Source organism: Gossypium hirsutum, chromosome D07 (assembly GCF_007990345.1).
Source record: "Gossypium hirsutum isolate 1008001.06 chromosome D07, Gossypium_hirsutum_v2.1, whole genome shotgun sequence".
Lineage (NCBI taxonomy): Eukaryota > Viridiplantae > Streptophyta > Magnoliopsida > Malvales > Malvaceae > Gossypium > Gossypium hirsutum.
The window spans coordinates 9,492,116-9,508,784 of NC_053443.1; the positions used below are offsets into that span (position 1 = coordinate 9,492,116).

Genomic DNA, 16,669 nt, shown 5'->3' on the forward strand with positions numbered 1-16,669 from the left:
TTGTACCATAATTAACCACTAATTTGGTGAAATTACCTATCCAAAATTAAATTCATCTATATAATAACTCTGTAAATATTTAATAAAAATATCTACAAACTCAACTTACAGAAAGGTCCTGATACCTCATTTTTCAACACCATTGACTTTAGGGTTGAAACATTTATACCTTAACTAACTATCCAATTAACAAATTCATCAAACCAAAATTTAATATAATATTATAGTTGACTCATAAATATTAACTAATAATATTTACAGGCTCAATCATCAGAGAATGAGGCTCTGAAACCATCATTTCTGACATCACTGAAAAACGGATTGTTACAAGATATATATACAAGATAAAATGAAGAAATAAAGAATTGGATGTTCATCTTTTGTGTCTTGATGTGTTTTTTACTTGTATTAATATTGAGGAATGATTTTGTGAACGTTTATTATCATTGGGGATGAATTCTAACCATTGGAAGAATTAATTTTGGGCTTAAAAACACTTGCAGAGTTTTGGGGTGTGATACCTAGCCTTTAGGGTGTGGTACCTTTCTTTAAAATTTGATTGTTGAGCCACAAGTATTGCACCCCAGCTAGAAGGGTGCGGTACCTCTTGGGTAAGGTGCAGTACTTGGGTGGAAGGGTGTTGTACCTCTATGCCATTTTGCACATTAACTTCTAGGTATCGTACCTTTTGGCCAAGGTGTTGTACCTAACCTGAAAACACTTAAAAAATTCTTAAAAATTATTTTTCAACTTTTAAAATTGTTTTGAAAATGTTTGATAAAATTTTCGACCATATTTTCACTAAATGACTTAAAAAATATAATATATAAAATTTATCTTAAATGCTGTTATATCAAAATCTTGGGGAATCAATGCTAACACTTATTTTCTCTACAAAATTCTTCACTGATCTAATATCTCTCATTAATAATCCCATCTATATTTTCATTCTTTCAAATGGATGCCAATGGAGAAGAAGTGAAGATACATCTCTTTATATAGGTTGCTTTAGCACAAGCTTCCATGACAATCTTTACCACTTTAGTCTCTATAAACACCTTTTGTTCCTTAAATCATCAAGCAAAGTTGTCAAGTGTAGAACAAAAATGGTACTTGGGTATGAGAATCTGCTCTAATTGACATGCATTTGTAGGCTAAAAGTACTATGGAGGCTTCTATATTAAAAGTTGGATAGCATTTTGCCTCCTCTACTTAAGAAATTGGCAAATTAGTCCATGTTTCTTAGATCAAAGAGTAAATTGGCCCTTTTAGTTAAAAATTGGTTGGCTGATGGAATAATTAAACAGTGACATGTGGCGTGCCATGTATACCTCATGCTGACATAGAATGACCCTTTATTAACAGTAGAAATGGATGGAATTTCTAACAGAGAGACTAATTTGCTCTTTGATCTAACGTACAAGAACTAATTTGCCCCTTTTTTTAGTAGAGGGAGTAAAATGCAATTAAACTCCTAGTACAAAGACCTTAATAGTATTTTTACCCCTAATTCTTCATTAGTTAACCATCGCCATCCTAAATTAAAGTCTTACTCTACTTTGAGTTCAAAACATCACTAACATGTGTCAATAGTGTCAAAAGCATAAGGGTTGAAGAAAAATAAGATAACATTTAAAAAACCTTGGCAAAAGAGGCAAGCAACATAAAAGACATAAGCCTCTGAAGAAGACCATCAATGGGCCTCTTTTAGTCCATTGTTTTTATTTGATGAAAATCTACATCACAGGCATTGGTACCCACTTAGATCAGCTCATATCTAGCAGACACTGGCAAATGGATAAGAAAGGCTTGAAAGTCATGGTAAAAGCAATCCAAGTGATGCTACTAACCAAACAAGGGAGTGACTTCCATGGTAGGGTCTAATGGTAGAACAAATGCTCAAATTATATTTTAAGTGAATTTTTCAAGTTAAGATTTTAAAATTTTAGGATGAATCTCAAAATCATGCATGAGCTTTGATCGAAAGTGTAATTTGATATCTACATAAAATTTGATTGTGATTCAAATGTATATGTGAAATTTTGATTTTACTTCAATTATACACATTTAAAGAAATAACTACATCGAGTTTTTTATATGGGATAAACATAGTTCTTTGGGTACGCAATATAAACATAAAATGGTACTATATCAATAATTATGTTAGTAATTTGTGAAATTTGAATCAATCCAAAATTTCATATAATTGCACAAAATCAAATTTCATAGATAACATTACACATTAAACTAAAGTTCATGTGTAATTTTAATATTTATCCTTGAATTTTTTTTAGTAAGTAAAATTTGAGTTGAAGTTATTTTTGGATAAATTTTTGGAACTAGGCTGATTTTGTATCTTATAATTTTGCACTTTATGAGGTGCTCACATTCTATAAATTTACTGTTATTTTAAAGGTTGAGTAATTATATTAATAACAGAAGCAAAAGATAAACAAGGTAGAACTAACTACAGTGGAACAAACAGAATTAAGCTGAAGCGGATAGAGTTAATTTTAAATCATGCACCCATTCTAGTTAAGTCTAAAGTAGCATCTAAAGACAAAATCAATAGAGGAGTGTTCCATCCATACAATAAAATCACCCAAACACACAAATAAGCTGCCTTATTAACATCTCTAAATGTCCAACAGAAACATATGTGAAAGATAGCACCAAACAGTCATGATTAAGCATCCTAAATTCATATGCAGAAGCATAGCTACATATGGAGAGTCTAACCCTCAACAGAATTACTTTATAAACCCGCTCAAGCTTTCAATAAAGTTGAGAAACAAAACTCTCACCAAAAAACAATATCAACATATCGAAAACCTAACCCTCAGCAATACATATATAGACAGGAGATTTAATGGACATAAAAAAGTGGGACATAAAACCAGACAACACGATGGCAATTTATTGTATAAACATGGTGACTTAAAAGGTTTATAACTAAACACAAAATCCATAAGAACTAAATCAAAATGTTGGTAGCTCAACACATGACCAGTTCATGTTTCTTCAAGCTAATAATCCATTGGAAAATTTCTCTTCAAATATTCTCTCTTGTGCCTTGCTTGCCTGCAACATCCATACCAAAATTTTCACTTAGCTAAACACATTAACATTCAAATCCCAAAATTTTGATGATACTATTATATATATATACCTGTTTTTGCCAATTTGTGAAACCAGTAACTAAAGCTAGAAGAACCAATTGTAAAGAAGAACCGGTCAATATTCCAATCCAAAGTCCCTTTCCTCTAAGATGTAGGCTAAAGCATAGCAGAGCAGCAACTGGGATTCCAACAAGGTAGTATGCCCCAAGGTTCACGTATGCTCCAATGTGTTGCCACCCGGTTCCTCTCGCGACACCTGAAACGTGCAAGAAAACTCGAGTTATACAGCTTGATTTGTCTGAATATCACATGAATGAGGAACAACGTATAGAGACTGACCGGAAATAACTGCTAGTAAACTGTCAATGATGACGGATAGTGAAATTAAAGGAATCATTTCTCCAACGTAGTCGATAACTTCCTGTTCGTTGCTGTACAGATATCCGAAAGCATAACGGCAGCTGAAGAGGGTTATGCTAACAGTCATTGCTTCAAAAATTCCGAGTATCATCACGACATTGACTGCTACTCGAGCCGAATGTGGGTTCCCTGCTCCTAGTTCATTCGAAACTCGAGTACTGCAAAACAAAAGGAGTGGCATAGTGGCATAGTGGCACATGTAAGTCTCAATGCATATGCAATTAAGCTTTTGTCAATGGCATACACAATATAATGGTAGAAATACCATGGCAGTTCATATACTAGGTGTCGGAATGTATTTTGCCCCGTTTATTCAAAAAATAGATAAATTAATCATTGTACGTTAGATTAAAGAGCAAATTGGTCTTTCTCTTAAAAATTAAATCCATTTCTATTGTTAAAAACTGGTCATTGTACATAAGCATAAAGTACACGTGGCACACCATATATCACTATATAATTATTCCTTCAGCCATATGTCAATTTTTAACAATACAAATAGATAAAATTTTTAATAGAAATGACTAATTTATTTTTTGATTTAATGTACAGAGATTAATTTGTTTATTTTTTAAATAAAAGTGACAAAATGTAATTTAACTCCTAGTATAAAATCTTTCATGTACTTTTACCGGATATAATAGATATTCGTCTAACCTTGCAGCAGCACCAACTCCATACGGTACGAAGTAGTGTAATGATGTTGTTGAAAGGCTTTACTCGGCACATAATGAGAAGAAATCAGTAAAAATCTTATTGAAAAAAATGAAAAAAAACCGAGGTTTCGAATAAATTTGGTTACATACCATATAGAAAGAACCGATGTTTCGAGTTCCGAATCCGGTAAAAGGCCGGATAGAAGTACGAGAAGCTCGAATGACCACCATTCAAGACTGATCATCATAATAAAAATGAAACATATATGTACGTTCAAAAATTGATTAGTAAACAAAGAAAGAAAGCTGAAATATACATACCAACACATTACAGCAGAAGGGAGTGCAAAGCCTAAGAACTCTTTGATACTCGCGAAAACATCCCCCACAATAACAGTCCGAGTCGACTCACAACTAGCGGACCATCTCATGTAAAACCCGAGCACAATGACATTAAACCACAAGGCAAGTGTGATTGCTAATGCAGCACCTACGTAACCCAGATTGGTTTTATGTACTAGAACCCAGCAAAGTGGTACATGGAAGCATATGGTGGCACATGAACTTAAAAACAATGGGAGAATTTGGCTTTGGGACTGGAAATAACGAACCAGTGATTGAAGAATAGCATCGGCAAATAATGCAGGGATGAGCCAAATGGAGTAAATGCTGGCTACATGTGAAATTTGAGGGTCTTGACCCATAAATATTAAGAATTCGTCCATAAAAATCCAAAAGAGGGAAACTGGGAGGCAAATTGTAATGAGAGATAAGATTGAACAGTAAGTGTAGGTTCCAAGCTTTTGATATTGTTCGGCTCCATAAGCCTGACCACCTAGTGTTTCCAATGCACCAGCCATTCCAAACTGTTTCCAACGAAAATTATATAGTGTTAGCCATCGATTTACATTGAGACCTTGAAAATTATGAACAGAATTGAAAATATTTTATCTAATTCACTCAAATAAAAACCAGATTCAATTGGATCCGATCATGAAAGTAAAAATAATAATAATCCCGTGCTAGTGATTTGAAAACTTGAACTAAGCTAAATTAAGTCACTTTGGCCTTTGTAACTTGTGGAATTAAAATGCTATTATATGTCCTTTTTTTAGGCTTTATTCATAAACTAGCCCATAAACTATAGCACTTTTTAAATAGTTCCTTAAAAATTTTTTTATTAAAAATGACATTTAAATTATTAATTTTGTTCCATTTTACTAAAAAACAATAGTACACATCACCCATTCTTATTAGACATATAACTTTTTGAGTAAAATAAGATAAAAATAGTAATCTAAATAAAATTTCAGAAAAAAAGAAAAACCTTTAAAGGCCAATATGAAAATTTAGAGCTCAATTTACGAAGAAAGCATCTTTTCTAATACTTGAAGAGATTTTTTTTAACTAAACCTTTAACTTTACCTTTTTAATGGTAAAAATAACATCAAGGTTATTGTATTAAAATTTTAAATTAATTTATTTTAAAAAATAAATAAATTAATTTTTATACATTAAATTAAAAAATAAATTAACTCTTCAATTAAAATTTTCATTTATTTCAACATATAAAAATTAATACAATAAATATTAATTCATGTATGTTAGAATAAAGTTTACATGACTCGTCATCTATAATATGATAGTCAAAATTTTTATTTTTATTTTCAAATATTTGATGTTAACCCTGAACTAAATCCAGTCCAAACTAAATCTATCATATTACCCAACTCATTTCCTCATTCAGAAAATTTATTATATTTTAACGTATACTTTGTCAGTGTAGTACTTTCCCCAAGCCAAACGAGACGGATAAATTACATATTTGATCCTTCATAAAATTTATAATTTAATTCAAGCTCTTTTAACCTCACCTCAGCCTTTCAATATAAATTTTCTTACTTTGTCTCAAATCCTTCGTTTAGTTTAGGGTTTAAAAACAGTTTCAAAAATATATATATAAAAAAACTGAAGTAGAACAAAAAAGAAAAGCAAGAAAAGGAGAAAAGAAGAAGGATTATTACAAGTAAACTGAAGCCAGTGACATTGGTGAAAGAAGTGGCAATAGCAACCCCAGAAAGAGCAAGCTCACCCACATGACCAACTATCATCAACGATATCACCTGTAATAGATACTGTGATACCGATACAGCCACCATCGGTGCCGCCATGTAACTCACCTTCTTCAGCTCCTTCACGAACACCGTCGTCCCCCATGTTTTCCGATCATCTCCCTGTAACAGTGCCTTGTCCATTTTTATGGCAACTTTCTTTTTCTTGTTTAGCAAAAAATGTTTCTCACTTTTCTCCACGGCACAGACTGATATTTATTACAATAGTAATGTTGCTGCTTCCGCTGCTACGTCCACGGCAGCAGATGATAAGGTTTTGTCGGTATTAATGGTAAATAAATTAAATCACGTGGACATTTTAGTTAGCGTACACCTTGGAGTCTCTTATACGCTTCGCCGAGTATTTCCACCTAATCATTCAAATCAATTATTTGACTACTGTCTCAAACGCTTCGCCGAGTATTCTATATCTTAAAAAATAATGAATTGAGAGGAAAAATAAAATAAAATGATATTTTTCTTTTTCTTTAAATGAATGTCCTACTTATTTATTAAACATAAAAAGAATGCAAAAAAAAATCTTTGCGGATAGTTTTTATTATTATTATAGTAAATGATGTTTTTGTTTTTATTTAATAAGCTTATTACGCTTAAATTTTTGTTTATATAATTATTTTATTATTTGTTTATGGTTGGATCTAATAAGGCGGAGCGGACAGTGGAGATAACCGGTTTTATCTAGTTGGATATAAGCCATAGAGCCATCATAGATGATGTTTGGAAGTGGTAAGATTAGAATCAAAAGAGAAGGTTTGGAGGAGAAAAGCAAGGAGTTTCCATTTTTTGTCGGAGTCGAGGGCTTTATACTCTTAGTTGTAGTCTTGAGAGATCACGTGTCGAGTCCTTATTAGTGGGTCAAGGATAAGTGGCCAAGTGATCTGTCACTATAGGCTTAGGTAGAGTGATAATTGGACATGCTATTAATAACTTCATATGGGACGCAATAGTTAAAATTAGAGATGACTGTTAGTGAGCAAGATTCACACGAATGTTAAATCGAAATATACTTTTGAAGAGTAAATGAGACTCTCGTGAGTGTCATAGTGAAGAATATATCCAAAAAATGTACTCAAAAGATTACCTTTGGAAGTTAAAAGTATTAACGTTATTTGAATTAATGTGAAAGTCGAGTGATATTGGTTTAATCAAAAGCTTTATAATAGCATAGAAAATTATATACAATAGTTATATATTAAAAAAAATTAAAGATTTTTAAAATGTATTAATTATTTTATTTAACAGCAGATAATTTTAATTAATTAATAGTTTATGAAAATGATATGTTGTCAAATATATCAAATATTTTTATTAAGAATAGAGATGGTTAAATTTTGAAACTGAATTTGATGAAATAAAAAAAAAGGTAATGTAGGTGAAGACAAATATATTAAATATTTGTGGATGAATGAATAATTGATAATATACCAAAATTAATTTTCTCGTGATGTATTGTCCTTCTGAAATTGGATGAGTGGTGTTTAGCGCCGGATATATAATAGTTTGATGGCGACATTTCTAATTTTTATGCACCATAAAGAAAGAGGTTGTTTATGCCTATATAATTTCTTTTTTAAAAGAATTAGTATTTATATTTGATTTTTCTTAAATAAAAGGTCAAAATTTTGTATTGGATAATGTATTTTGTATAAGTTTTAGATTTAATATTTATATTTAATTTAAAAAAAATTAATTCCTGTAGTTTTCATTTCTTGAATATTTAGTTTTAACCGAATAATAATTATTAAGTTTGTTTGGTTAAACTCTAGTATTACTCCTGTATTATGTGTAAAGTTAGCGATTTAGTCCATGTTCTCTAACTGGATCATTTTTAGTCGTTATTATATTTTTTGTTTTTCGAAATTTTAATCTTAATGCAAACAATAATTGTTAAATCTATTAACTATTTTTTTAATAACATGTGGAGATAACAAGCTGACATGACACACATGTAATAATATATTCAACACATCAAATTCTAAAAATAACATAACTCAATGAATTAAATAGTTGTTATTTAATTTGGACTAAAATTTTAAAAATCTAAATTACAAATATTGAAAATATCTAAATTAAAATACATGTACTTACTTATTTAAGGTACAAAATCTACCTAAATAAAATCGTATTTAAGACAAATGATATTAAAATTTTCATATTATGTAATGAATATTTGAGATGAAGGGAATTCAACATTTAACATGTGACGCGAATAGTGCTACAATGACGCGGTCATTTTACCAAAAAAACCCATTTTTTTTAAATTTACCGAAATAGGCCACATTTTTAATTATTTATCGGAATGGGTCATTTCCGCGAAATTTCTGCCATGTAAGCGCGATGTCAGGGTACGTGACAGGTCATCGTGTCCACGTCAGCGCGACCTGCTGATGTGGAAGGAAATCGCGCCCTCAAGGACGCGCTGACGTGTACGCGATGACACGCGCGCGTGAACAGTACCCCAACGGTCAAAAATTTGACCGTTGCCCCCCCCAACGACGCGATTTCCTTCTACGTCAGCAGGTCATGCTGACGTGGACGCAATGACACGCGAGCGTGAACAGTACCCCAACGGTCAAAAATTTGACCGTTGCCCCCCCCAACGGTCACTTTTTTTTTACTATAAAACCCCCTACCCCTTATTTTTTCACAAACAAATATTTTCTCAATTTCCTTCTAAAATTCTCTTAAACTCTCAAATTCCTTCCAAAATCCTCTCAATTTCCTTCAAAAAATCTCTCAAATCCATATTAAATTTCTTTTTCCATTCAATTTCATTTTTTTAAAGAAAATTTTAAATATTTTTATTTTTTAAAAATAATTTTAAAATTTTTAAAATTTTCAACAATGGCCGGATCATTGATTCGTCTTGATAGGAATCACATATCGGTGGAGCAAATGAAAATGGTAAGTATTAAGTTTAAATTTTAAATTTTATTTAAGATATTTTTATTTATGTATTTTTAGATAATTATTAATTTATTTTTTGTTATAAAAGTCTAAAGATCGTGTATTGGAATGCAATATTCAGAATATGCATGGTCCTCCATCACCGTTAGTAGAGAACTACCTGCGGGAAGTGGGATTTTGGCACGTGGCGACGGTAGGCTGGGGATGCAAGTTGGAGCCGAAACTGATCAGTGCATTAATCGAAAGGTGGAGACCCGAGACGCACACATTTCATCTTCCATGTGGAGAGTGCACTATCACTCTAGAAGATGTCCATCTGCATTTGGGATTGCCGGTGGACGGGCATCCAGTCACCGGGTCTGCCCAATCTAGCAATTGGGAGGCGGTGTGCTACGAGCTTTTGGGCGCTGTTCCGGATAAAATGGAATGAGGTAAGGTGGAGATTGCTAGATTCAACCAAAATTGAAAGAATCCAATATGCTCGATCATACATTCTTCAAATAATTGGAGGCTCTCTGATGGCCGACACGTCACGGAGCCGTGTACATCTAAGGTGGCTGCTAAAACTCGTTGATCTTAGAGCACCCGGTGAATTAAGTTAGGGGTCTGCCGTCTTGGCAACATTATATCGGGAGATGTGCGGGGCGACCAAACCGAGGAGAGCAAAAATCGGAGGTTGCCTGTCACTACTGCAATCATGGGCACGGTTTCACTTTCCATTTCTACGTCCTCGAGTGAACCACCCATATACATTCCCACTCGTAACGAGGTAAATTTTATATTACATTTTGAAATTGTTATGTAAATTTTGTAAGAATAAAAGTATGCTAAAAATTTATTTATTTAGGTGGAACCATCCGGCAAGTTATCGTGGATTACCGTCTGAACTTGAAGATATACGGCTTCTATTGGATCAACGGTCGAAAGCAGAAGTAAGTATTATTGCAAATAGATATTTCCATACATTCACTAGTGGATTGATGTTTAGTATTTAGTATTTAGTATTATGTATATAAGTAATATTTCTATCATGTTCATGTAGTTTCAATGGACACCATACGAGGATCCGGCAGTCCGGGCAGTAATCCCGGAAGAGTTTTTACAAAATCCGAATGCTTGGCACGTGAAAGTGGTGTTGATCAACTATGCAACCGTGGAGCCCCACCAGACAGACAGACTCCTACGACAGTTTGGATGTAGACAACCGATCCCTGCGGACCCTGAGGTGTTTGACGAGCACCACAAAATTGACCTTCGGCTATTAGGTACGGATTGAACTAGATGCTGGTCAGAGTACACAGAAATGTGGGAAAATCGACATGAATATCTACCTACTCGGGAACAAATCATCGTTCCCGAGTTAGCGTGCATTCCAGAATACATGCCATAGTTTAGGATCCATGGAAAGTCGTATTTACTTACGCCAGAGGAGAGGCAGCGGCAAATACGTGTCGGAAGGGAAAGGCGCGGGCCTCTAAATCCAAGGGGACAAGACTACGAGGGCAGCCCCTCAACGAGGCCCAGACATTCACCGGGTTCATCATCAGCGGCCATGCAATCACCGTCCCCAACGAGAGCACCAACGCAGTCACCTGACGCAGCAATTCAACAGATGATACCAACGCATTCGCCTTTCCCTATGATGCCAGGTATGTTTCCTAGCCCTTATATGTACCCTAACCCGTACATGTATCCTTTTCCGAATCCTATGGCAGGTTGGAGCCAAATGCCCAGATCAGCTCCATTTCCTGTAATGCCGAGCGGACCACCGATAACTAGGCCAGCGGCGCAGGAGGGGTCGCAAGGGGGGCCGTCGGGGAGCTCTCCTTTTTTACCAATCGCCAGCAACGCATGGCTTTCAAACACCGTCGCCATTCATGATGCAAACACCGTCGCTGTTCATGATGCAAACACCTCCGCATACACTATTCTTTGAAGGTGGATCATCGTCCCAAGCCCGACAACCAGATGCCGAACCGAAAGAACAACAACCACCATCGGAGGAAGAACAACCGCCGCCGAAAGCTAGAGGAAGGAAGAATCCAGCACGTATCAGTCGACGGCCGCCATGTGGAACCGAATCCTCCGGTCATAGACATTGATTACTGTATTAAAATTTATCATTTCATGTAATGAAATACAAGTTTATGACGATGTAATACACATAGAAATTTTTCCAAGTTATTTTGATATAATTTGTTTAAAAACCCAAACCTACCCTAACCTAATCTAAAACCCTAAACCCTAAACCCTAACCCATTTGTATTAAAAACCCTAAACTAATTTAATTAAAAACTCTAACCTAATTTAATTTAATTAAAAACCCTAACCCTAACCCTAACCCATTTTAATTAAAAACCCTAACCTAATTTAATTTAATTAAAAACCCTAACCTAATTTAATTTAATTAAAACCCTAACTTAATTTAATTTAATTAAAAACCCTAACCCTAACCCATTTTAATTAAAAACCCTAACCCTAATTTACCCTAAACCCTAAACCCTAACCTATTTTAATTAAAATCCCTAACCCTAATTTAATTTAATTTAAGACCCTGACCTAATTTAATTTAATTAAAAACCCTAACCCTAACCCATTTTAATTAAAAACCCTAACTCTAATTTTAATTTAAGAACCCTAACCCTAATTTGTCCTAAACCCTAAACCCTAACCTAATTTAATTAACAACCCTAACCCATTTTAATTAAAAACCCTAAACTAATTTAATTAAAAACCCTAACCTAATTTAATTTAATTAAAAACCCTAACCTAATTTAATTTAATTAAAAACCCTTACCTAATTTAATTTAATTAAAAACCCTAACCCTAACCCATTTTAATTAAAAACCCTAACCCTAATTTAATTTAATTTTAAGAACCCTAAACTCTAACCTTAATTTGTCCTAAACCCTAAACCCTAACCTAATTTAATTAAAAACCCTAACCCTAATCCATTTTAATTAAAAACCCTAAACTAATTTAATTAAAAACTCTAACCTAATTTAATTTAATTAAAAACCCTAACCTAATTTAATTTAATTAAAAACCCTAACCTAATTTAATTTAATTAAAAACCCTAACCCATTTTAATTAAAAACCCTAACCCTAATTTAATTTAATTTAAAAACCCTAAACCCTAACCCTAATTTACCCTAAATCCTAAATACTAAACCCTAACCTAATTTAATTTAAAACCCTAACCCTAACCTATTTTAATTAAAAACGCTAAACTAATTTAATTAAAAACCCTAACCTAATTTAATTTAATTAAAAACCCTAACCTTAACCCATTTTAATTAAAAACCCTAACCTAATTTAATTTAATTAAAAACCCTAACCCATTTTAATTAAAAACCCTAACCCTAACCCATTTTAATTAAAAACCCTAACCATTAACAAAAGTTTTTGGGCATAATAATTTTACACAGTTTTACAAGTTATGTTGGATTTCGTAAAATGTTTTGACTGGTACTAACATTTAAGAAATTGTAGTAATTTGATAATTTTACTAACAATCAATACAATTATCAAATAGTAATTGAATAAAATGTAATTGCATCTAAAATTACATTCAACTATTGCGATTAGGGCATGATCGACTTGTATGGCCTGAGTTCTTACACCAACCGCACAAATTCTGTTGATTTGTTCTTTCTCGGATATCCATATTGTTCCGTATTCTAGTGGAGCAAGGTCGACCCTTCGGCTTGCGACGTAATTCTCTATCTGGTAACAGCTTAAAAGGAGCAAGAGATACGGGCAGCCACTTACGTTCATCTGGGACCGGTGGGAAAACGTGTCTCCATACGTGGTACATGTTTCTAATTTGTACACTTCGTCCACATAACTCAGTGGATCCAGGCAGAGTTTCTAACAGGCTGTAATAGCATGAGCGCATGGATAACGAAGTGCATCGAACTTCCCACAGTCACAAGTCTTATTCCGCAAGTGTACACGATATTGCCCGCCAACAACACCTTGGTGCGGTCTGTCAAACTCCGTCACGCGAAACCATAAATTGTCTCGATTGTGACACACTGCGTGCATGATGTTTGCCCTCGCGTTCGCCTTGTTAATTTCTTAAACTACCTTACTGCACCATACATGCCCACCCTGCATCTGGCCTGCATAAGTTGTCGCTCGCTTTGGAAATAGCGCCGCCAAACGGAAATATGTCTCTCGCACAACCGTTGTTATCGGTAGATGGCACGTTCCTTTAAGAACAGAATTTATGCATTCTGCCAGGTTCGACGTCATATGGCCATATCGTAGGCCTCCATCGTATGCTTGTGCCCACTGTTCGAAACGTATGTTACAAAGGTAGTCCGCCCCTTCTCCGTTTTGGGATCGTAAGATTGCTAACATCTCGTGAAAACGATCTTTATTCATTTCATACCCTACCAATATAAGAACATAGCGAATATTTTATACCACTTCTACCAATAAAACTAATTCAAAATGACAAACGAAATAATACAGTTATATAGTAAATACCCATGTTGGTCACTTGTCGTCGTTCGGTCTTAGATGAATATTGCCTGTAGTAGTTCGAAGCAACGTGTCTCAGGCAATATCTATGGTGTATACGCTGCCACAAGCTTTCCTCTCAATCAAATGCAGCTAGTCTACCGGCGCCCCGATCTGAAATAACACAGATATCAGGTTGGGGGCACACATGCCTCCTTAACCTAGAGAGAAAGAAATCCCAGTCATCAGACGACTCCCCCAGTGTTATTGCAAATGCAATTGGAAGAATTCTCCCACCGCCGTCCTGTGCCACTGCAACCAATAGCCGATGAGTGTACCTACCGAACATGAAGGTACCATCAATTTGTACCAACAGCTTACAGTATGAAAATGCGTCTTGGCATTGTTTAAAGGTCCAAAATAGGCGTTTGAACACTTGGCATCCACGTAGCAATCGGTCGTTGTAGTACGCATGTTCCGTTTCAAGGTCTGTAATGGCACCTGGGACGTATCTCTCTAGCACCTGACACCATTGCCATATTTCATTATATGAGGCGTCCCACCCACTATGCATCTTCTCCAATGCCTTTTGCTTAGCTATCCATGCCTAATGGTAAGAGGGCATGTACCTCATTTGGCTATGGATATTGGCAATTATCACCGGCACTGAAGTCCTAGGATCTGCTTTTATCGTGGGCAGTATCAAGCTAGCCAACATAGCTGAATCCATTTTCGGATGATCTTCTGAAACACCTACAGGGGGAAGGAGTACATTAAATAATGCAACATTAGAAAATAAAAATATTATTCAGACACATTCAATACTGTACCTACAGCACATGTATGTGGACCTTTGTACTTTTTGATCTCCCACAACACTGTCCTCTTCCTTAACGAGGCGACGATTTTCCATGAACATGTGTCGTCTTGCACCGCACACTTCGTCTCAAACTTATCAGATTTTGATTTAACGACGTGGTAATTAACACCGTTTTTGATGCTATGCTGTTTCAAAGCACCAATAAAACTATCCTTATTGGTAAACTGATTACCAACTTCAAGTTCACCGAGATCTACCCCCGAACTTGTACGATCGCGCAACCGGTGTGGTAGATCTGGAAACTCTAACGCATCATCTGCTGATAGATCGACATTATGCATGTGGGCTGGAGGTGAGTATGCTTTGAATCGTGGATTTTCTTCATCATCTGAACTCCTATCACCATCTTTACCTTCTGTTGGAATAGGCTCCGGTTCAGAAAATAATCTCACCTCTGCACCATCCGGCCCGGGCTCTCGAGTTGGATCCACATCGGACTTATCTTCTAACCCATAATCATCTACAGCGTACGACGTCCCCTCTCCAGTTGATGTCGTAGGTAGTACGTCATCCCTTCTTCTGGGCATTTGATAACGTCCCCAATTGGATGTAGATTGCCACCCACTAGAACTTAATGCAGTTCTCCAGCTCGTATTTCCAGCGTCAAACGTCGAGCCACCGACGTACATGTCCCATCCACCGACAGAGTGTCTTGGTGGGGATGTGTATTCGACACCGCTACCGAACATGGGCTGTTCCGTATTTTGTAACCCGCTAACCGAGTGCCTGCCAGGGGTCGTGTATACATCTCGAACACTGGATGGAAGTACATCAGTTGGCGACGTAAATTGTACATATAACTCAATATAAGTTGCTCCGCTAGCAAGATGAGTCTGCACCATTGCCTCCAAGCTACGAGCACCTTTTATGTTGAACGAGTCATATGTCACCGGATCAACAGAAGAACAAAATTGATACGTGATTGACAGAACTTTCATTGGTATCGTTCCGAAGATTTTACGCCTAATTCTTTTACGAAGTTCTGTCAAATCTATGTTTTGGCTAAATGATAGTCGCGCCGTATTCTCCGACAAAAAAACAACACCATTCTCGGTGTGGCAAACCTCACCATCGTAGTAAATAACAGCACTAATACGTTCACTCATTTTGAAACTCTAACTTTCTTAGCCTCTCTAAAATGTTTCTGCTATGACTTATGCATTCTAAGAACATTTTCTACCTAATTTATAGCATCAGCCCAAACTTGCTACTATAGCAAAATCGCGTCCACGATGGCGCAATTTGACATTATTTGCTCAGAAACGTCAAAAAATAATTATTTCCTACATGACCAACTGTAGCGAAATCGCGTCCATGAGGGCGCGATTTCACAATTTCTTCTCATATAGCATCCTGGTATCAGCGATTTTATACTAATTGCTCAGAAAACGTCAAAAAAAATTATTTCTTACATGACCAACTGTAGCGAAATCGCGTCCACGAGGGCACGATTTCACAATTTCTTCCCTGATAGCATCCTGGTAGAAGCGATTTTATACTATTTGACCAGAAACGTCAACTCGAAATAATTTTTCTCGGGACCCCTAAACCCTAAAAAGCCTACACCCTAAACCCTAAAACCCAGAAAACCCAAACGTAAAATTAATGTCAAAATCGCGTCCTCGGAAACGCGCTACATGACAGGTCATCGCGTCCACGTCAGCGCGACCTGCTGACGTGGACGCGATGACCTGTCACGTACCCTGACATCGCGCTTACGTGGCAGCGATTTCGCGGAAAATGGCCCATTCCGGTAAATAATTAAAAATGTGGCCCATTTCGGTAAATTTAAAAAAAAGGGCTTTTTTTGGTAAAATGGCCCAATGACGCTAACATTTGAAAATTACAAATAAAATATATATTAAAAATTCAAACAATAAAAAATAAAATAGGTATATGATGTTTCATAAAAAATAAAAAAAAAAAGGTAAAAAAAAATCAATTCTTTTTATAATTTCCAAAATGCTCTATAGAAAATATATTTTTATAAAATAAAAATTATAAAAATAAACTGTTTTCAGAAAAAAAATTATTTAAATTATGAAAATATTCATTAATTTACATGATTTTATATAAAAATATAATATT

At 35.1% G+C, this 16,669-nt stretch overlaps 1 protein-coding gene across 1 annotated transcript; it reads right to left on the reverse strand.

Annotated features, from left to right (window-relative positions):
- Positions 1 to 2,598: 2,598 nt before the first annotated feature.
- On the reverse strand, positions 2,599 to 7,103 carry LOC107953935 (protein DETOXIFICATION 8). Its single transcript, XM_016889380.2, has 7 exons — positions 6,220 to 7,103; positions 4,517 to 5,061; positions 4,346 to 4,432; positions 4,197 to 4,253; positions 3,459 to 3,697; positions 3,170 to 3,375; positions 2,599 to 3,081 (listed from the first exon to the last, which is right to left on the reverse strand). Exons 1-7 carry the CDS (start codon positions 6,448 to 6,450, stop codon positions 3,022 to 3,024), a joined length of 1,425 nt encoding a protein of 474 aa, XP_016744869.1. The 5' UTR covers positions 6,451 to 7,103; the 3' UTR covers positions 2,599 to 3,021.
- Positions 7,104 to 16,669: the final 9,566 nt, after the last annotated feature.